The 22,978-nt window shown below is 37.0% G+C and overlaps 1 protein-coding gene across 2 annotated transcripts in view; it reads left to right on the top strand.

Annotated features, from left to right (window-relative positions):
* Positions 1-22,978, top strand: part of GREB1 (growth regulating estrogen receptor binding 1) — an 83,845-nt gene that overhangs the window by 44,900 nt on the left and 15,967 nt on the right. For both annotated transcript variants that reach the window (XM_079330149.1, XM_079330148.1), the window contains exons 9-23: positions 332-469; positions 648-833; positions 1,373-1,723; positions 2,381-2,509; positions 4,059-4,184; positions 4,606-4,803; positions 4,894-5,074; positions 6,621-6,813; positions 7,365-7,501; positions 8,609-8,948; positions 10,600-10,715; positions 11,420-11,619; positions 13,338-13,427; positions 14,806-15,386; positions 22,249-22,351. In XM_079330149.1, coding sequence (XP_079186275.1) covers positions 332-469; positions 648-833; positions 1,373-1,723; positions 2,381-2,509; positions 4,059-4,184; positions 4,606-4,803; positions 4,894-5,074; positions 6,621-6,813; positions 7,365-7,501; positions 8,609-8,948; positions 10,600-10,715; positions 11,420-11,619; positions 13,338-13,427; positions 14,806-15,386; positions 22,249-22,351 — 3,069 coding nt within the window. The remainder of the gene's footprint in view (positions 1-331; positions 470-647; positions 834-1,372; positions 1,724-2,380; positions 2,510-4,058; positions 4,185-4,605; positions 4,804-4,893; positions 5,075-6,620; positions 6,814-7,364; positions 7,502-8,608; positions 8,949-10,599; positions 10,716-11,419; positions 11,620-13,337; positions 13,428-14,805; positions 15,387-22,248; positions 22,352-22,978) is intronic.

Below are 22,978 nucleotides of genomic sequence, written 5' to 3'. Positions count from 1 at the left end.
AAAACTGTTCAGAACAAGTGTAAATGTATCACACAGAACTCACAAATCAAAACTTCACATGTAACCACAAGATACCACATAAGTCTCTATTTAAGCATTCATACCTGGAACTGTTTGTTTACAAACATTTCAAAATCTTTGGATGCATGTGGATGTCCAATGTTGCTGAGACATAATTGATCCTCCAAGACACTTAGCATAATAGTGTGGGTTTGATGGAGCCATAAAATGCAGGCAATACTGATAACAAATGTGGGTATGAGAGGCTGCTGAATAACTTCTCTTTGAGAAAATCATTGCCAGACCTAACTCCAGTAATAATTTGTCTTAGATGGAGGAAGCCTGCCATCTTTACCACATTCTGCTTTGGTGGGACCAGCCTCCTCTCCAGTGGTGGGCTCGGGAGAACCAGTCTCAGTTCCTGACAACTTGCTGAAAATCTGTAAAGCAAAACCTGTTATTTTTAAAGGTAAACCCCCCAAGCCCATAACAAGGCCTCTTTTTTTTTTGTATGAGATGTAAAGATATATCCCACCCCTAAACACAGTTAACACTACCCATTTTAAGAGGCTGACTATTAAACTTGCTTGATGCACATATGGAAAATGATTAAATTAATCTGATGTGTGCATACATTTATTTTGTAGGTCATGGAAACTTCCCATATCTTTGTGGGAACATTAATGATGTGATAGTGAGTCCTTTGTTGTACACCTGTTACAGAAATTCACAGTCTTTATCCAGAGCATATGAACAGTATGGTGCATCCACAATACAGCCTATTTCTGAGGAAATGCAGCTGTTACTGACTGTCTACTACCTTGTTCAACTAGGTAAGATTGTTCTACATCCAGATAGATTACATTGAATATATTACATGCAGGCCAGTGAGAAGGGGAATATTAGGGCAGGACAGTACTAAATATGAGTCTTTGATAATGTGATATTAAACTATTTAATTCATGGTTTTGGAACAAAATCAAGTAACTATGTCTTGAAGGCCAGACAGATTGAATTATAGACATACCAAATTTATTTTCTGCTATCATCTGGGACCTCAGCAATGAACATCAAAGGAAAAGAGCTGTAATTCACTGTTCTTGCAGACAATCTGTGGTTTAGAAGTAGTACTATGCTGAGGCAGGCAGCACTCAACTTCTTAAATATTTCTAATTAGTGCTTCTCAGGTTCAAATTAGGGCAGCTTTATCTGAGTATCACAAGGTAATTTCAAACTGAAAAATTTGTTTCACATCTGCTAAAGGCAACAGAGTAATGCATGCAGAAATCTGAAACATAGTTTAAAAAAAAAGTTTTTAACTCAGCAGTTTTGTTTAACTGTTTCATAATACTTCCCTCTTGTGTGTTTGTAGCTGCAGACCAGGTGCCTTTGATTGAGGATTTGGAGCAGATTTTCATGCGGTCCTGGCGCGAGTCGCACCTGTCAGAGATCCGGCAGTACCAGCAGCCCGTGCCCCAGCCCTTCCCCCAGGTGCCCAGCCACATCAGCCCCGTGACTTCAGCACAGCTGCCCTGGCTGGCAGGGCTGGCAGCCAGCTCCTGTAATGACAGTGTCCACATCATTGAGTGCAGCTACTCCCTGGCTGAAGGGCTTTCAGAGATGTTCAAGCTACTCATGGAAGGAAAATTAATAAAGACAAACTACGTGGTGATCATATGTGCCAGTAGAAACCGAGCCATTGATTCCTGCATTGTGATAACAGGTAATATTCCAAGGATGTGTCTCCTTGCAAGCTCCTTGTTGGAGTTCCAGCAATCTGCCTCACAAAGCAGAGCTTTGACCCACCAGAAATGGGCTTTGATGAACCCAAGCTGGCACTGCACAGCTGGGTCCCTCCCCAGCAAACCTTCTGCCTGCATTGCCATTTTCTCACCAAAGCATCTCAGCCAACAAGGATACAGATAAAAAATAGTGATCTTGTGCACACACAGTGCATAAAGCTCTGCTGCTCTGTGTAACTGGGATATTACTGCAGAGAACCTTCCCTTAGCTTCTAAAATATGATCTTTCAATGTCGTTTCCTTCAACAACCTGCTCCCAATTAAATGAAGTTTCTGAATAGCCATTCAAAAATTCATTTTGATTGTAAGATAATTGGAAATTCCTTTCAATATTATATATTCTTTTTATATCCTGCATCAAAAAATACTTTCCAAACTGGGAATGAAATACAAAGAATTGTAAAACACAAATCTATTTTACATGTGTCTGGTGCATATATGTGTTGGAGACATAAAAGACCCATCTCTGCATTTTTTGTGTGTGTGGTATTCATTTAGTTGTATTTTTATTATGACTTAGAACATTCTTAACTTTATTTTGAAGTGGTTAATTTTTTTTTTTTTTTGTGGTCTTTTAGGAAAGTATCAGGCAAGAGTCCTGTCTGAGAGCATGCTCAGTCCTTCAGACTACCAAAAAGAAGTTAACTATCAGCTGGTCACAGGGAAGGTGGAAACTCTGGGGTCTTTCTTTAGCACACTCTGCCCAGGTACCTGACAAGTTGTAAAGAGGCATGTTTCCAAATCTCTGAAACTTTTAAGCCTGAGAAAATACCTGTGCTCATTTCCTTCCTCATTTCCTTCCATAGCAAGACACTATTAGAAATACATGAAAATTGCAGGACAAAGTTGTGAAAGAACACTTGAATTGAAATTCCACCTAAAAGCATCAGTTTCTAAAATCCACTGGTTTCATAAAAATAGGCCAGCAAATAGCCGAGCATATTATTCTTAGCTATGCAAATCCATCTTTATATTATGTAAGTCCATATGCATATGAGTGTATAAATAAATGCTTCTCCCTTAAGCATTTAGACCAGAATAGATCAGAGCTATTTTATTAAAGGTAGGACTTGCTCCTTCAATTTACTGTACTTTGAACTTGATTGTGATGCCTGGGACAGAGAGGAAAATTGCAGAGAGACAGGGTTACTGGTTCATTTTTTAAGTGAGTGTTCTGAGAATTACAACAGGCAGGATTATCTGGGGATAAATCAAACCATATGGAAAGTTAAACCATATCTCATAACTAGGGCAAATGCAGCATATTTGTCAGTGTTAATGTGATGTTACAGTGTTCTTTGCCATTCACATCATGTTGGTAAATAGAACCCTTCTGAATGTGTCATGATATTTTGAGTGGTCACTTAAGAGAATCTCATTTTCCTTAAATCTTCTTGTAGTTATGTATTATTTACCTTAGTATCTTCAAAGTTTGGTTCTCAAAATCAAAGGGAACCATAGAGAGTCACAGAGAACCACAGAGGTCTCTGCTGTTGCTATTACTTGAGCAGAGCAAGTAAATGAGCATCCTAAAAATAGTTGCCACCTCTATTCACTGGGCTGCTCTTCACAGTACAAGCCCTGCTTTTCTGAGCTCATTGCAGACATGCTCAAACATCTTTCCAGCTGCTGAGAAAATACTAATGCATGAGTCAGGCATATTGTGCTCTCTGCATAGTTTTCATCTGTAAGTAGGGCTCCTGCTCTATAGAAATGGGTATGTTTGCAGATATGCAATACTTCAATAAAATATACCTTGCTTGCTTCACCATTGCATATAGCTACAAAATTAATGTTTTTCTTTTGGCTGTATCAGAAATTATTTTTCTTTCTATGTCTCAAAAATGTTGGAGCTTTAAAAATTATCAGATTTTCCTCAACTTTCTTGTAATCCTTGTTAGTGAACAGTGTGGATCCATGGTCTGAACATTAACTAAGCCAGTTTCATGTCTTTGTTGTTGCTGGTTTGCATTAGGGACTTGAGGTTATTTTTCTACCACATTCCATAAATGTACTAGCTGGTCTGCAGAGATGGTTTGTCATTCTCTGGTCTGGTTTTCATTTTACTAGTCATACTCTGTAAAAACAGATGCAATAGAAAATAACAAAAATGTTCCTGTATAAAACAGCCAATAAGCCAAGGACAGGATAGTTAGCAAATATATGTAAATTTTTAAGATCACCAAGACAAAATCAATATGAAATGCAGCTTTTATTAACATGGATGTTTATTCCACTATCCCTTCAATTTGACAGAAGGTGACATTGATCTTTTGCTGGAGAAATTTTATCAAGAAAACCAAGGACACATCTCTTCATCACTTTCTGCTTCAGTGAATAAACCAACAGCAGTGAATGGAGCTGGAACAGCTGTGTGTACAAGTAAGGAGGATGTTTAAAGAGTAGAGCCCTGGATACCAAATTCTAGGTGCACAGTTAGATCCCTCTGGGTAGAGCCCAGAATGCAAAGGTCCTGAGGTAAACAGTGACTCATGTATTGGAATATTCAGATTTACACTGATGGATGTTCTGCTTTATTCCACTGGGTATTACAGTGTTAGAAACTGTAAGTTTCTCTTCTGTGGCAGTATTATGCTATTGTACAAATTCAGTTTCAGGTCTCAGACACTTACAGGACCAAAAAGTCCAAATACAGAAATATTTCTTTACATATTCTGTATGGGTTTTCATTCCTGTAAATAAGCAAAACACCTTAAAGAGTCATTCTTTGCCAGACTCTTAACATTTTGCCTTAGATCAGATTTTGAGCATAAAACCTGAACAGAATTTTGCCTTTTTCCAGGTTATGAGATTGAACGACATCAGATTCGTCCATTCCAGCTGGCAGTGGCTCAGAAATTGCTGTCCCATATTTGCTCAATTGCTGACTCCAGCACTCAAAATCTTGATTTGGGTTCCTTCGAGAAAATTGATTTCTTGATCTGTGTTCCACCCTCCGAAGTGACTTATCAACAGACTTTGTTTCATCTCTGGCACTCAGGTGCTCATTCATTAGCTTTATTTTAGATTTACACAACATTCTTACATGTATTCATATCCAGAAATACTGACACTTGTTCCATTCTTTTAGGTATATTGTTAGAACTCGGATTAGAAAAGGAACATCTTACAAAGCAGAGAGTGGAACAGTATGTTATGAAACTAGATGCAGAAGCCCAAGTTAAATTCAAAGTCTTTTTGCAAAACTCTATGCAGAATCCACACACACTGTTTGTCCTAATCCATGATCACGCACATTGGGATCTAATGAGGTAAGAAAACTGTAACTTGTTTTTAGAGAAATTATTATTATTTGCATTATCTCTCAAGATTAGTTTTCAGATTTATCCCTTGCTTCATCTTTGTTTGCATCTTTCTGCTAACTCTGCCTCCCCATGCATTGAATAAACATGTTTTAAGGTCCTTTATGACTTATTCTTACCCTTGTTATTATATTGTGCTTCAGTGGAATATTTCAGCTTTTTTTTGCTCCTCATTCTTATCTACTTTCAGCTACAGCTATTGTTTTTTTGGCTGTTTGTCCTTTGTTCAGAGGGAAGCTGCCTGTGAAAGTACACACAGCTCCTCATCCTCTGTTATTGTCCTCTGGGCTGTAAAATTTGCAAAACCCTGACCCAGTGAGTAGACAACTAGTGACTCAACAGTGCTGCCTATTTTTTTAACTGACTGGAAATTTTCCAGTTTTTTTCTATCCAAAATCACCGATTTGTAAGAATTGACAGCTTCTGTGGATTCGTAGTGTTGCCAGGCAGAGTTCTGAGGGAAAGAGAGGAGTTCCTGTCCAGTGTTTACCAAGTTCCTCATCATCTCACTTGTGTAACTCACTGATTGCTTCCCTCATGGAGCTCTGTTTCCACAGATTCTCAATAGATTTCCATAGATTCTGCCTGCTGAGAAGTGGGGCTGCTTCTGCTGTCTGGTTCTGAGCTCTTGGGGAAGTTGGAAAACATTCTGAATCCCAGAAACACTGGCATATTCCCACTTTGGGATCATGGTAGTGTTTCTGAAACCACAAAATGGGGAATCTTGCGTGTGGATGAAGGGAGGTCTTGTCTTTTACACTTGCTAACAATGATGACTTTCAATGAAACTGTGTCTGAGGTTTCTTGTTCAGCTCCCCTGTCTTAGGAACTTACATGGACTTTTCAGCTGTCCCAGCCTTTGAGGCATTTATTAATATAACAGCCTTGAGTGGTAGGGAAGTACCTATGTTGCTGCTTAACTGTTGTGTTTCACTGTTGCACTTAACTCTGTTTTCTATCTAATAAAGATATAGAAAAATTAAATACCATGAATTTGGAAAGAAATTTTGCACAGGAACAAGGAATTGACTGTCAATATAATATACTATGATTTTCTCTAAGAATAACTAATTTTTGCTTTTTCTGTCTTTTTCTATCATACTGACTTAACATCTGGAGTTTGCTATCTTGAGTTTTGTATTTAGAATTATCTTTTGTTAAGGGCAGCACTACCCATCTGACCAAAGTTACTACAGGACTATGAGTCTATTGGTAACTGGCTAATCAGCTTCCTTTCCTACTTTATCTCTCATATTCTGGTAGCTGCAAGGGATTGGTAATTTGCTAGCTGGAGAACTTATCAGACTCACAAAAATTTTGCAGTGAAATAATTTGCATTTTCTTTTCCCGTCCTTCTGTGCAACAACATCAGGGTAAAAGAATAGTCCTAAATTCCTTTATCTTAGAATTCACATCCAGGTTTAAGCTATTCCACTGACACAAATATTCCCTTTTGCTGCTCACTTTGGAGAGTTTTGGGTTTCTTTTTTTGCAGTGCTATGCATAGTCTTTATCCTCAAACAGAGCTGTCGACAGGACTTGTTGATAGACTGCTGAACTGCAGGGAGGTGAAAGAGGCACCAAATATTGTGACCCTCCATGTGACTTCCTTCCCCTATGCACTGCAGACACAGCACACTCACATCAGCCCTTACAATGAGATCCACTGGCCTTCTTCATACAGCAATGTAAGATGGATGCTTTGAACTGCTTTTCTGAGCTTTTCATGAGTTATTTTCCATTTACATACTTGATAAAACTGTGGAGTCCCCATGATTTTTGTAAACAAGAATGAAGTTGGAATGACATCTTGCTCAATCTGTGGCAAGTTCATTTTTCCTTTTCTTATGCTTTCTTTTTATTTATTCCTTGTATATTTTCCATAACCTTAGTAGCTCTGCTAAAAATTTTTGAGCTACATAAATGGAAATCATAGTGTATTACTGCATAAATATATGTACATACATGGATTTTCTTCATATGTGTACATATTTATTCCATATAGCTGATCTATCTGTGTATATGGATATGTGGGGAGAGGGAAAGAAATGGAGAATAATTGGGTCAAATTTTCATTCTCTCAAAATAACTACTTTTATTTCTTTATCTTCTTGTTTTAATTGTCTGAGTAGATGTGTGTTTATTAGAGAATGTGATTGTAAGTATATCAATGGTTAATCACTCATAAATTAATTATTGATAGACTTTACCCTTATTTTTATTGCTTGATTTGCTTTAGGGTGTCGATTTATACCATGAGAACAAGAAATACTTTGGACTGTCAGAATTCATTGAGTCCACCCTGTCTGGACATAGTATTCCTCTGCTTCGGTACGACAGCTCCTTTGAAGCCATGGTCATGGCTTTGGGAAAGAGGTATGGGCCCTCCTTTCTTTAACAGGGGAAACTTAGGAAGTCAATTTAGCTAGATGTTATTAGCTAGAAGCCTTTTTTTTTTCTTTTTTTTTTCCTTTTTTCTTTTCACTGCCTTACTCATTGTTTACATATGCAAGACATTTCACCTGCTCTTATTTTCCTCCTATCTATTTAGTATACTGGGCCTGAAATCTCATCAGTTGAGGCTGTCTCTTACTAAGAGCATGCACACTGCTTAGCCAAATTTTCAGTGTGCTCTTGTTGTGAATTATAACTACCTCTATATTATAATAATTTAACATTGTATCATCACATAATTTCAAATGTGTTATTAATTTTGTCTAATATTATCAATTGTTGACTCTGGCTGGTTCTGATTCTTTTTGTATACTGCACTTGGAACATAAAGAGGAGTTACATATATTGCTGTGGTAGGTACACATAAATCAGAAATAAAAACTTCAGAGCAAGCCATAATCACTTTTCTGAGCAAGCCATAGCAAGCACTCTTTTTACTGTACACCTAGGTTTAATTTCTGTGGAAATCAGAACACAGAAAACTATTTGGTATCTAAATATCCATAAATTTGAGACAGGGTGTAGCTGGCCTTGGGAAGTTGGAGTGCTCATAGGTTGCTGCCTACATATTCAGTCCTCTTGAACACAAGAGTAAGTTGGTTCAGGGCTTCAGTAGGAAAACAAGAGAAACACCCAATCCATCTTTGCCCCTTAAGAATGGCACACAATCTAGAATAGTCTTCTTCTTGATAAGAGAATATAATTTTGATTGATGATATTACTGAGTGCCTCAGCTAATATTCCATGATAAATTTTTTAACAGCAGTAAGGTATGGATAAACTAAAGTGATGTAACCTTTCTGTACTACTTGCTTAGTAAATCTTTATGAAGAGAAATGAAGAGACAACATCAGTTCTGATTGTGAAATGATGCTTTGCAAATACTGTAGAACTGCAGTTGATGTGATTCTTTTGTATAGTAGATATGAAGGACTCTTTACAGGAGAAAATCCTGAGTTTACTATATTTTGTAAAAAATAGCTTTTTCACTTCACCCTTTAATACTCTTTAATTCACCATTTATTTCAGGTTCCCCAGATTACACAGTGCAGTGATAAGGACTTTTGTCCTCATCCAACACTACTCTGCAGCTATGATGGCAGTGTGTGGTCTTTCTCAGATGAAGAATTACACCTCAGTTGAGACTCTAGAAATCACCCAAAATCTAATAAACTCTTCAAGACAATGTCCTAGTGGCCATGGCCTCATGGTAGTGTTGAGAATTCCATGTGTCCCACTGGCTGCAGTGGCATATGAACGTCTGTATAGTGTAAGGGAAAGACTAGCCCTTGAAGATAACTTTGAAATAATCTTGGGGAATCCTAATTCTGGAATCACAATCGGGAAGCACTTTGTGGAGCAACTAAAGGTAAATTGCAGAATGGCATGTGCTGGGAAGCTTCATTAAATGGGTAGGTGGGGTGACTGCTGACAGTTATAGTTATGAGCTGAAGAAACTAAAAAGTTCCATGAGGAGCATGATTTTTACCTTTTACACATACTATCTGTGACACCTTACCTGTCCTGCCTGTGGTTAATGCTCAGTGAAGTATTAACTAACATGGTTAGCCCTTGACTTCCAGTAGCAACTCTCAGAAACAGTTGAAATGCTTTTATCTAAAGGAACTATGAGAAATACATTAAAAAACCAGATAAACTGTTCAGTTTTATCTGAATTTTCTCATCACAGTGCAGAAAGAACATTTTAATTAGCAACTAGTTTATAGTTAAATTATTCTTGTCAACAGCAGAGGGCAATAAGACTGATTTGCCTGATCAGTGATGGTAGTTATGGATCCTAGGGCACCTGGTGCTTGCAGCTCAGGATTTTATACTTTCTGAATCATGTTTTGGTTTATGGAGTAATTTATATCTTTTAAATCAGAATAATGAGTCACGTGTTTAAAAAAAAACCTCCTTTGCTCTTAATAAAATTACCATCTTCTGATCACCAAAGCAAAAGTGTATTTCCATTCTAAAATGTTGTTATCTATCTATCTATCTATCTATGGTATACTGTTTACTCTGTTTGATCCAATACATATTAGATGAAGTCATCTGAGATCCAGAGCCTAATGCTGATTTGATTCTGCTATTAATTAGGCATCACTTACTCTGAAAAATCAGCATTAGTTCTGAATCACATCCTGATTATGTTCTCTGATGTGCATAGAGGGGAACTTGTCTGTATATGGTCAGAGGCCAAGTTGTTGTGCTGTTGATCATACCACAGATACTCCTTATCTGGAGATAAGTCTTACAGCAGGAAGGACTGACTGGTGAGTAAAGCAATATGGCCTGGTGCTGAACAGTCAAACAATATATGGACTTGTCAGATTTTTCATGAAGTTACCAGGAAAACCAATAGCTTTAGGGGAGAGTGGCAGACTCCAGAGAATTGTAAATAGGGACAGTGGTATGTGTTGAACACTTCCAACTTTCTCCTGTTCCTCTAAGGTGAAAAAGTCTAATTTCTAGCTTATATTCTTCCTTGGACTCAGATACCCATATTTTATCTGCCTCAAGAAGCCTCTGTATTCTCTCCTGAAAACTCCTGCTCAGCTTTACTCTCCATTCTGCCATATTTGCCATATGCCCTGATCTCAGTGCTGTCTATGTAGCTTGTAAGCTGGGAGGCTTTTCAGGCTGGAACATACTGTCCCAGTGTCCTCAGAGTAACAGCAGGCAGATAGCTGCCTGTAATGCTCTAGAAACTGTAAGATCTCTCTGTGTTAAATTTGGCTCTGCTGTGTGGCTTCTTTTCCTCTATATAGGTGAATTATTATAATAGATGATAAAGTATGTATTTCTGTCTTTTATTTTATTTTATATAGATGTATCTCATATCTATATCTATATCTATATCTATATCAGTCTATATCTATATTTGGATAATCTATCTATCTATCTATCTATCTATCTATCTATCTATCTATCTATCTATCTATCTATCCTATTATATATTTATAGATAAGTCCAAAATATAGATATGTCCAACAGGGTTTCTCTACTTTGTACAGATCTGGCAGAAAATTGAGGATGTGGATTGGAGGCCACAGACCTATCTGGAATTGGAAGGTTTGCCTTGCATATTGATCTTTAGTGGGATGGATCCACAAGGAGAGTCTTTGCCACGGTAAGAACATCCATTGCTTTCTCAGTGGCAGTGTTTTATCCATTACTTTTCAAATAGCTAAAGATTAACTGTCTGGTTACTTGTGTGAGAGGAAAACAGACTTCAGTGTTGAGGTATTTCTTTGCCATTTTTGGGGCAGTTTTTATATCATAAATACCAATTCCATATTATTGATAATAAACTTGTGTTTATAGCAAGATGTAAATAGCTCTAAGACTACTGAGAGTTATCCAGTTTAGAGGGGAGAATGTGTATGTTAAAAAAAAAAAAGTATAGCTGCTTAATTTTGTTAGGGTAACTGAGAAATCTGATGATGCTGGTATGTGTGCTCCAGGATGTGTGGAGAGATCAGTGCCTTCTGGAATGGCAGCTGGAAGCCAGACAGGATGCCCTGGGGCACTAAATGATTTGTATGTTCAACTGAATCCTGCTGTGTGTGGGTTAGGTTTAGAATACAAATGACTATTCTTTTTCTTATGCTGGTGCTAATGTTCAGTGCAGTAAATTAAGTCGTGTAACTGGGTTAAGAGAAAGAAAAGTGTATGCACCACAGTGGTAAACTTACTAAGCACAAAATACTGTGTCCAATCTCATCCCTTGTTGAAGAAAATGGTGAAAACATTCCCCTTTGGCTATGTTTCTCAAAGAGATAAGGCAGTAGATTACAGTGAGTTTTCATACTAGTTCTTCTTGTTTCTCTCCAGATCACTGAGATACTGTGACCTACGTTTAATAAATTCATCTTCTTTGGTACGGACAACCCTGGAGCAAGAACTTGGTCTGGCAGCATACTTTGTGAGCTCAGAAATTCACACAGAGAAAGCAGTTGTGAATGATGTGTTAGAAAGTGATCCAGAGAAACTAAGCAGTACTGACAATGAAGATGAAGAAATAGTGACAGAAGGTATTGTTTATTACTGGTAATAAAAGAAGCTGTAAAGTGACTGAAAATTATTAGCAAAAGCAGAAATGTATGGGTGAGGATTTCTCACTTGAGTCTTACTGAGTGAGCTCTGCTCCTTAGTTTTGTTTCATCTCAATGAAAACCTCTCTTTTCTCACCCTCCTGCTGCTGATGCATTTTAACTTATTCAGTTCTACTGCTGTATCTGTTATCTCTCTGTTTTCTGGCTCCCTCCTGTGTTCCTCCTTTGCCCTGTATGTTCTGACAGCCACAAAGTGGAGCTCGAGTAGAAGCACCAGGTGACACTCACTGTTCAGAGGACCCTCTGCACTCTCTCTCCCAGCAGGGAAGGGTGGATTTGCTGTCTGAGGAGCAGCAGCAATGACCCAATCCCTATCCTCAGGGCAGTGGCAGCTCCAACTAAACTGTTTCTGACTGATGCTACAAAACCTGTGCTTACAATGATGTCAGTGATAAAGATTCCTTTCAAGGAAACTGCTGAGTAATCCCTAGTTTGTAAGGTGTTAAACAGTATGGATAGAAAATATATCTCAACACAGAAACTTCTGAGTTCTTCTTGAAAATGCCCATGATTTCAAAGGGACAGTGTAGAATTGGTGAATTCATAATTTCTTAAGAGACCAATTGATAACATACAAATATGTAAAAAACCAGCAATCATTTACAGAAACAATTACTTTTTGGGGGGTTTTGAGGTATAATTGATGGACATAATCAGTTTTTTATTAGTTCTTTACACTTTACTGACTGTTGTGCCTGTGAAAAACAAAAGATTTTTATCCCTGTAAAGTATTTAAATCTCAATCAACTTGCCTTCATTTCTTTTTCAATACTGTGAGGTGGAAGAAAGCCAATTACTGTTCACATAGCAAATTCTTACTCACTGAAAATGATAACAGAACAAACTGAACAAAAATACTTTCTTTAATCCAGTATGTACTCTTCATAGAGGAATGAAATACCTGATGTCATACTCACACTGTTCAGTAGATGCCTGCTTCAGAGGTGATGAGTACTTCTTGTGATGAGTAGTTCTGCCCATTAAGTTGAAGTATGCTGAGATTGTATGTGATCTGAGTCAAATGGGCTCCTATGTTGTCTAAGGCTGCTCTCCTAGTCCATGAAGTGTGGTATGACCATCCAGAGTCCAATTCAGAACATGTGAGATAGGCTTGCAGTGTTTATGTCTCAGTTTATCACATTAAAACTGTACAGAAACAAGCATTTTAACTTGGAAGCTTGAGCTAGTGAATGGCCTGGATGACCATCCAACTGAGAATTTTCCTCACCAAAAGCTGAGATACAATCTGCTCATAAAGCTGTGTGGGGTAGGAGGTAATTTCATAACATGCTGACAAAATAGAGCTTGTTGCCTGCTGCTTTCTCTGACATTGGATTAGTGGAGAATGTAGGAATGGGTTGGAAGAGAAATTATGGTTGAGACAGGCCCAGACATTACCAGCTCCTGGCTACAGCACTGATTTTTGTGAAGCTATTGCAGCTCAGCATAGGTAAACTAGACCAGAGACTGATCCAATATTCTGTGGTGGGAACAGATCCTCTCCATACTGGGAATGGTGTCAGGATGACAAACCCCACACAAACTCTTGTGTTCTTTTCCTTATTTTGACAATTTAGCTGTGACTTATCTAAATTATATTTTGATTTTGTTTTCCCTTACTATCATTCATGAAACAGGTTCTACTTCAGAAAAGAGAAGTCCTATGAAGAGAGAAAGATCATGTTCCCATGACTCTGCATCTTCATCTCTCTCTTCAAAAGCTTCTAGTAAGACCATAAGATCATCTCTGTTAATTTAAGTTTAGGGCATAAAAGAAACCTTAGCTTACCAGATAAATAATAAAAGGCATAAATCACTAAGGTTTTGATAAGGACTATTTTAATGACATACATTAAGATGACTAAAAAATATCAGGGTTAGACTTATGAAATATAGGAAATAGGATCTTGCTTGAAAAATATCATACATTGGTATGCCCAAAGTAGGTGCTTCCATGTGGCTCTGTGCCCTCAGTTCTTCTGTGGTTAAAGAAATCTTCCTTTCTTTTTTTTGTGCCCCTGGATACTGGTATTTTGAGGGATGTCACCACGGTGTTACTTGAGACCATTTACGGTGCTGATGGCACTTTAGTATTTGTTGCTAATGGCTTTTACTGACTACTTTAGATTAATAGGGAGAGGACATCTTACTATTTCTTGAAATCAGGATAAACTACTGACTTTTGTTTGTTCAGAATGTGGGGTTTTTTTAAGAACCAAGATGGTTGTTTTCATCATGAGAGGAAGTCTTGTTTGATCTATGTTCAGCCTTAGGCAGATATTTCTAACATCTTTTGTAGATTGATTCCCCAAACAGTTCTCAATCTACTTTGAAGACTGTGAAATATTTGTGTGGCCTCTTTCACTAAAGATACTCAAAGATAAGCATTAAAAATACTGAGAACCATTTAACATGTTGTTTCTTTCAAGAAATCTTAATAGTTATAATATAGATGGTAAAAATATACAGCTTTCAGAAAATCTGCAATTATCTATAACTACATCACATATTCCCAGCCAACATTCATGAGTTCAGTATGTTCACTGAGCTGACCCAAAGCTGTATGAATGCACTAATGCATTTTGTAGCACCAGGGGCTTGAGGGTTGCCAGGTTTTGTTAGATCATCCTGAGTGCTGCAGTGACATAGATATACAGATATCAGCAGAGCTGACTCAGAGGACTGTTTTTAGATGTCAGTCTGAGTAGACATTTCTGGAGTATGGTGGGGTAATAACCTGGAAATGCTTGTTTTCTTCAATTCATTTAAACAATGGTTTCAGAAATTTGGTATTTGTCTTGAGTGATTAAAGTATCCACTGAGCACCTTAAGCAAAGTATGTATGAGGGAAATAGAGGAAAGGACAATCACTGGTATCTTTCCTATGCACTTCAGGAATTTAAAAGTCACTTTCTGAATTGAAATGAATACTCCAAACTAGTCCCATTATGGCTTCCTGTACAGAAAGGTCAAAGCAAGAAGAGGAACAAGATTGCAAAGTTTGCCGGACAATGTATCAAGAGGATTATTTGTTGTGTTTTGTTTAACTGTGGCATTGACTAGCAGAGAAAGTTGCACTGTGTTGAAATATAAATTTTCTTTTAGTTACAGCATTCTGCACAGAGTCATCTCCTCCCCAAGCTCTGAGTAACAGCACCGAGGAAACTACGAATAACTATGAAAGGCAGAAGCAGAAAGTAGACAAGGGAGCACAAACAACAATCAGCAAACACTTGCCACCAGTAACTGAACAGCTGGATGTGAAACAAAATGTAAAAAGTGCCCAAGTCTCCATCACCTCATCATCCTCCTCACCTTTCTCCTCCTCTTCTTCCTCCTCTGCACCTACTCATAACTCCTTCATCCTGCAGACGTCTCAATGCTCCATGACCAAAGCATCAAAACAGCCTCCCATAGTTTTCCTGCCCAAACTGGTTTATGACATTATTACTTCTACAGACAGCAGTGGACTTCCCAAATCCTCTTCCCTCTTGCCTTACCATTCTGTTATGTGGGCAAGTTCTTTTCGCCCTCTAATGAGTAAGATGATGACGTGCACGGAGCAGTCGCTGTACTACCGCCAGTGGACGGTCCCCAAGCCAATCCACATGGACTACAACAACAGAAACGAGGGCAGAATGGACACCTTTCACCCAAGGAGGCTGCTGCTGAGTGGGCCACCACAGGTGTGTAGAAAGTACAAGGTATTATCATTGATTTATTTTGTTTAATTTTATCATAATCTCAGAAAAAAAAAATTTCGTTGTTATTATTCATACTTGAAGGAGGGGTTTTTTGTGGACAGTTAATGACTTGTATTTTATTTCCTAATCCCTTCTAATAAAAAATAACTTCCTTTCATTACTGCTAGCCTGAATTCCAATACAGAGAAGCTGCAGCAATATTCACCTTTTCAGTCTCTCACCATTAAAATGTTTTAAAGACAGTTTGCTCAAGAGATAGATTTCATGTGTAATTTCAGTTTGTTAAAGTTGAATATGCATTTACATTTTAAATAAAGATCAAAGATCTTAACAAAGCCACTTTCCTATGATCAGTGTGAAAGCAGCTGGGAGTTTGTAATTAAATTATTTTGTTCCCTTTGCACAGCAGACAGAAATAGAACCTCTTGTAAATAATACATGCAAGAAGGCCAGTTCAAAGTAGCAGGGCCATATTTAAAAGATGAATAGCTGACCCAGGAGTTTTTACATTACTTTGAAAATATTTATGGAAATTAGTCTAGTTCTAAGAAGTTAATTCTCATGTAAATTCTCTAGGAATGTTTAGCACTTATCTCTGAGCAAGGTATCTCCTGGTTAAGTGCACGTTACAGGCTAAAGGTAGTATGGTGCCTCATATTCTACTGAAGTGTGAAGCAACAAAATAGGAAGAAGCACTGTGCCTGCTGAGAGCAGATATATTTCCTGTGAACCTCAAAAGTCAAACTAAGACAAAGATGTTTCCAGTTACTGTGACATCAACCCAAAGAAATAATCCAAAAATAGTTACTGAATTAGCTTGCCATGTGATCCACTCTTCTATGCCCACCCACAGCAAAAATAAACTGCATTTTGCTGTCTGTTAAATTACTGGTTTCCACTGTACTCCTAAATGTACAGTGCAGGAGAGTAGGAAGAGAATAAATGAGCTTTATGTATTAGGAATTCCCACAGATGTCACTCTGATTTATAAAGGAGTCCAGAAAATATTCTGATTATCAGTCTTTCACTGTCCATTCCTTTGATTTTAATAGTTTGTGTTTGCCAAATATTGAGGTGTTATGTGATCAAGAAACTGAATTTCATACTCAGCTGGAGCATTAAAATGAGTACAATCTGGAGGGAGATGTTCATTTTCATCCCAAAAAAACCACCCAAAATGACAGCCTGTAACAAAATGACAAGCTCTAACTTCTGTTAGAATTTTATATTGCATTCACATCAAACCCCATAAAGATACAATTCTGAAAGCCATCCTAAACATACAGATTAGCCAATAAGAATTTATTTCTTTGTTATTAATTTGCTTTAGGATGCCAAATATCAATTGTGGTACTTAGAAGTCATTCAGAGACTTCTGAGAGCATATTACACATGGTGAGAAGGTTTGATGCTTCACACACTTGAAACTTGCAATTTAATTAACTATGATCAAACAGGCAGCTTGTTTATTTGTCAGCCCACGTTTCACTATCAAATCTCTGGGTTTTTTTTTCCAAGATTGTAATAGGACTCCTGTTGACCCTTTGTACAGCAGTGAATTTTAGCCTTGGTAACAATTCTTTTACTTGAAACTCCATCTCTTTTTCAGCTGTCTTCACCCTGCAGGTTATTTCCTAGTGTTCCTTCAGGTCCTACAGTTGGATTAGTTCCTAAAGGATGCTTTTTATATGTTTATTCATTTTATATTCCTCAGTTCTTCCTGAAGAATATGCCTGTTTCACACAAAACAAAATCATGCACATGAAATTAGGAGTATCATTTTATACTTCTTTTTAAGTATAAAAGCATAGGGTTATATATTAATTTAATGTAATTTTCCATTTATTATTCCTTGGAAATCTCTTAATTTATCTATATTTTCATGGAAAACCCCAGAAACTTTTCTACCTTGACTATTTTAACATCCCAAAGTACTAAAAACTCCTGTAAACCAAACACCTTTAAAAGTTTATGGATTAATTTAAGGTGTAACAGTTTCTTGAAGGGAATAGTAGCAATAATATATGCATAAAATAGAATTACCTTTCTCTTTTGAGAAGAAATAATTTTCCTTCTTGAAGTAGGTTTTATTCATTATTTTTGATATTGACATTTCACATGGACTTAATGCTGCATCAAGAGGTAGAGACAGAAATGAAAACAATTATTAGACAGCTCATATCTAAATATTGGTAAGATCTCAGTCAAAGTATAATAATTCCAGAGTAGTATCTTCCCAAAAATTAGTAATTACTTGTTTTCTTTATCAAGTGCTAATTCCTTTACAAAAATTTAAATCAGAAAGCAATTTTCTGGTTAAAATAAAAAGTACGAAATCAACACAGCAAGAAAACTAGGCACGTTAGAGAATCAAAATTACAGTCCTCACTGTCAGGGAAATTAGTAAAAAATTTTCTCACCCTTCTCTCATGAAGATGTTTTACTAGGTGCTGGTCAAAATATTTTTCTGGAAGACTTGATGCATTTTTACAAGGACAGTTATGTAAATTAGAAGGCAATAAATGCCTTATTTTTACAATAGGGAAATGAAGAAAAAACTGAATAGGCATGGAATAATTTAAATTAGCTCACATGATCAATGTGAAGCCATTGATTAGTGAGAATAATTTAATGTGATTTCATACATGAGCCATCTATGGCTCGGCATCAATTCCCTGGTGCACCCATGCAAATGCCTGTATGGAATTCTAAATTTCCTTAAGTAATTTTTCTTCAGAACATTCATCTTAAAGTTCCCCAAACTTCAAAGCAAGTTTTAACTGGATTTCAAAATTTAAAACTAGCATTTTCCTGAAGTGTGGAAGCTGCTGGTGAGCACAGCTCAGTCCTGTGGCACCACATCCAGGGAATGAAGCAAGCATGTCTTCCTGAAGAAGGAAACTTCTGCCCATACTATTACTCTATTTATATTAAGATCACATTACAATGGGTGTGTGTACCATTCAGCTTATGTAAGAAAAATATTAGGGAAATATTTAATATATCTATTATTAGCTGTGTTTTAGAAAAATGTAGCATGTGGAAACACGGAGAAGAGCCATCAACATTTGACCAACTGTCTGTGGATCATCAGCATGTTTTCTGCAAATCATCATTGATTCACAGGCCACAGTTTGAAAACCACTGTCATGGTATGTGAAGAACTGTCTTACCTGGAAATTAGAATAGAAAAGCCTTATGGAATTATTTCCCCTTTTGCCATATTTCTCCAAATGTGAGGCCTGAAATCAGATGATACTTTGTACCAACATGTAAGAATAATAAAGTACTTCTAGTGGTCCTGGTGTCTGGCATCTGGAACAAGTTAGAAAAGGAAGCTCATTAGTTACACCTTCTGCAACAGCACTTTTGGATGTCATTCCATGAATGCATGGATGAACACCAGCAGTTTATCTGACTGGAATGCTCTCTCTTTGATTCTTAGTTGGTTTGCACCCTATCCTTGATATCTATGGCAAGCAGAGTTCAGTCAAAATCTTGGAGAGCTTTCCCCTCCTCTTTGATAATATGTGTCTTTGATACAAGACCTGTCCTTGATATAGACCTTCATACATAGGGCAAATTTTCTTCCTCTTGCTACACTCTTCAGGAATGAAAAGCTGCAAATAAGCATATTCTTAGTATTTTATGGGTCAAATCTTCTCTGGCACTAAGGATGAAAATAGAAACAAAGCCCCTAAATCTTATCAGCCCCCAAATTCCTTAGTTATCATCAGTTTTCACAAGACTTGAGATTTTCACTTCTTAGTCTTCTGGGATTTTCTTCTTGCAAGTCTGATTCTTCAGACTTCTGTGTTCCAAAGTCAAGCAGACAGGAACAAATTAGAGTAATACTTCCATTATTGGGGAATATTGCCCTCAAGTGCCTTATCTTACAAAGCACTGAGCACTGCCACATGTTTGAGGAACCTTTTTCCTGGAAAGTGGAGCTGTTTGTCATAGTGGCCCCTTTCATGTACATTTTGTTTCAGAAATTGTAAAAGTGCAGCCCAGTTCTAGGTTTCTTCAGTCTTTTAATCTGTTTGCAGCTTTGATATCCAGAGCAAATACAGGATATGGGGAAAGACACCTTGCTCAGAGTACTTCTTACCAGTTATTGTTAATGCATCATACTTAGCCCAGAGTCACTAGTTAGGATCAGCACAGCATTATGTTTGGCTTCCCTAAAGCCACATAAAGCTGCAGACTAATGATGTATCCACTTCAATTTCTTTTCAGATCTTGTATTTGCAGTTAGGAGATAGAGGATGGGCAGATGCAGGGCTTTGTGCTTCAAAGGTGTGCATATCCTGCTTTCAGGATCTCTTTGTAGCTGCTCACAGTGCACAAGATCTTGGGAAAAGGGGTAGTGACAGATGGGGCAGGGGCTCTTTGGAGAATTGTGGAAGTTGTGGTTTTTGATAGCTATTCAGTATTTTCAAGCAATGAAAGAGTCTCTGTGCTATTCCATTTTTCCTAAAGATGGTACACATAGAAAACAGTAAAATTAATTTTAAAGGTGCATTTAGCTATCTGAGTATGCTGCAAGTTTTATTCAAGATTCTTCCCATCTGGAGTAAATGCTGATTGTAAATAAGAAGTCTTTCATTTCTCATTTTCTCTTTCAAAATCCTCTTCTCAAAATGACCTGAAAAAGGTAAGCTCTCTTTCACCAGCTCATTTCTTGAGCAGCAAAGGTAGGCAAACGTGCTAGTGAATGGAATCCAAATATGAATGCTGCATGTGCTCAGCCCAATCTCTGTCCTGGCAGGGAAACATTCTAATGAAGATATTCCTCAAAGTTCCCAACAGCCTTGTACATACAGCCTTGCTCATGTATAGCAGTTCATAAAACTCACAGTAATGATTTGGAAACTTTTAACATGACACATAATGAGATTGAGTAAGATCTGATGCATGCAATAGCCTAAGTGCATGCATTACAGTTTTGTGGTGTAGCACTTGTCATCCTGTGATTTCCAGCATTTTTGACTCATTTTTGACTCTACAGCTTTGTGTACATTTGAGCCTGGTGACTGATGCTTTTCCTCTCAGCACCATGCAGCAGTAGCATCACACACATTGTGAAAAGCCATTGGTAAAGACTGGACCCCCAAGGAAAAAAAATACATGAGGTTGATACAATAAAATGTTAGGCATATCAAAAAGAAAAAGTAACATTTTCAGCATGTTGTTCTGTTGACATGTCTTAAGTATATACTTCAAACAGATCAAGAATTAATTTTTTATAGATATCTAATATCAAGGGGACAGGTGTACTTTTGATAAATGATCTTGTTTGAAATTAGGAAACTGTTAATCTGTCAGGATACTGTGTGTTTAATTAAAAGAAGATCAGAGCCACTTTAAAAGAATATGTCCATAGGAGAAAAAAAGGTAATCTCAGATGTGAGGAAAACAAATTAAAGTATTTTCTCTGCTTTAGATTTGGGAAAATAAGATGGTTTTGTTTTAGCTCCTCAATCAGTAGCCATTGCACCCAAGTTCAGAACCTTGTTCAGGTCAGAGGAAAAATTCTCTTTAGTTTCAATGGATTTTACATAAAAAACAAAATTAGAGTTAGAAACATCTGGTCCATGGGCTGACTATAGTCCATGCTGTCATTTCCTCTGTTCAAAGTCACTTTTTTCCTATGTTATTCCAGGATGACAAAGAGTTTTGTGCTGACATTTGATTCTCAACAGAGATAATGAGACCCTTATCCACCCTTTGCAAAGAACTCTCAAACTACAGTCTGATATGAAAAACAACAGCCTTGACCAAAACAAATGTCTGATCTCTTGCTTTGAATTTAAAGCCTCCCTTCCTCAAATGTTGAGAGAAAATGGAATTTTTTTCTTGTCATAGTAAAACTTTAATACTCTGTTTAGCAATTCCTATGCTTCTGACATGTCCTAGCAGTAATGGAAGTGAAGCTGGGTTTTCAATTCTGTAGTAATATAAACCTAATCCAAAACCTGATGCCACTTTTTAAAATCAGACAGTTGCTATGCAATGTATTGTAATTGATCTATATGTTAACCTCCCCTGTACAGCCCACACACACAATCATGGTTTTTAAATCTTCATGCTTAGACATGGCCTTATTTGCTTAATGTTCTCATCAGCAAACTACATGTGAAATACAGAATATTGAGCAAATCTGACTGTGACTTATACCTTCCAGCAATACTCTTGATGTAGTGAAGGGAAAATTTATGTGTTGTATTGATGGAGTAAAAAAAACAAGGAGAAAGTTATATTCTTAAGATAATTTAAAAATGGACTTTTAAAAGGTAATTTTAGAAGACAGGAAGTGAAATAAGTACTTTCAGCATGAGAGGTGGAGCAGGACATTGTTGCACATACCGTGTCCTTCAGGAGTGGAAGTGGCCAGCACGAGCTCTCCCAGGAATGCCTTGCCAATTTTACTCCTCAGGCAGTGTACTGGTAAATCATATGGAAATAAAAGGGTTGGGATAATTCATTAGTTATTTTGTCATTTGAGGGGTTTGTACATTTTATGAGCTTGTATGGATTTTTTAATGTTCATTGCCTATGCAGAACCTACAACATTAAAAGACAAAATTCTTGTCTGTGGGCCTGTAATTAGACCTGTGATATAAAATGTGTTTTCCAGATAGACTCCTGCATAGAAAGAATAAAACTGTTGAACATTTAGCTTTTCATTTATGCCAAGGAATACACAAATGACAAGGATATCCAAGTGCTACATATTAATATTCAGTTTCACCACAGCTAAAATTTCCAGATATGTAGAAAATTAACATGGTGAAAAGCAAAAGTTTATTTTTATTTTCTTTTCTAATTTATGTGTTTACAGATAGGGAAAACGGGTGCCTATCTGCAGTTCCTCAGTATTTTGTCCCGAATGCTGATTAGACTGACAGAAGTGGATGTTTATGATGAGGAAGAAATCAATCTTAGTAAGTTCCTGATACAAAAATATTCTGGAGATAATAGAAAATTGTTATGCTAAATTCAAACATAGTTGTCTGTATCTTTCATGTATGAAACATATGGCATATGTTCTATGCCTATTCTATCCTATTCACCTTTGCAATTGCTTTACATTATATAAATACTCTAAGAAGAATTTTCTGTGATCTTCAACTGATACTTAAGAATATTTTATTATTTTATTCATTATTTAGAACTTAGTTATCTTTTCTATAAGCAAAGAACATACCTCTGTTTTTTGTGGAAAGGGATCAACAGCTTTTATGTATATTAACTGATATCCAGCCGTTGGGTTTCAGTGTGGAATTGGAATGAAGTTTTGTGGTAAAGTATATGAAAGGAATCATCAAAGTTTTGGCAGGTTTATATAATGAGGAGCAATGTCATATTTTCAAAGTACAAAAGACTACGTGAAGGAAGAAAATTTCTGCTAATAGCTAATTTTAGTCAAAACTTGCTTTATTTACAGTGTATTATTCCTCTGTGTTTTTGGATGTGCTTCTGTAATTCATACAGGACATGAAGATAATTTTTAAAAGGTAGAGTTGCATTGAGGTGCAAGGTACATTTGTGCAAATGTTTACCTCTTGGTA

The sequence above is a fragment of the Erithacus rubecula genome, assembly GCF_903797595.1.
Source record: "Erithacus rubecula genome assembly, chromosome: 2".
Classification (NCBI taxonomy): domain Eukaryota; kingdom Metazoa; phylum Chordata; class Aves; order Passeriformes; family Muscicapidae; genus Erithacus; species Erithacus rubecula.
The sequence above is the reverse complement of the archived record's forward strand: the minus strand, read 5'-3'. Positions and strand labels throughout refer to the sequence as shown.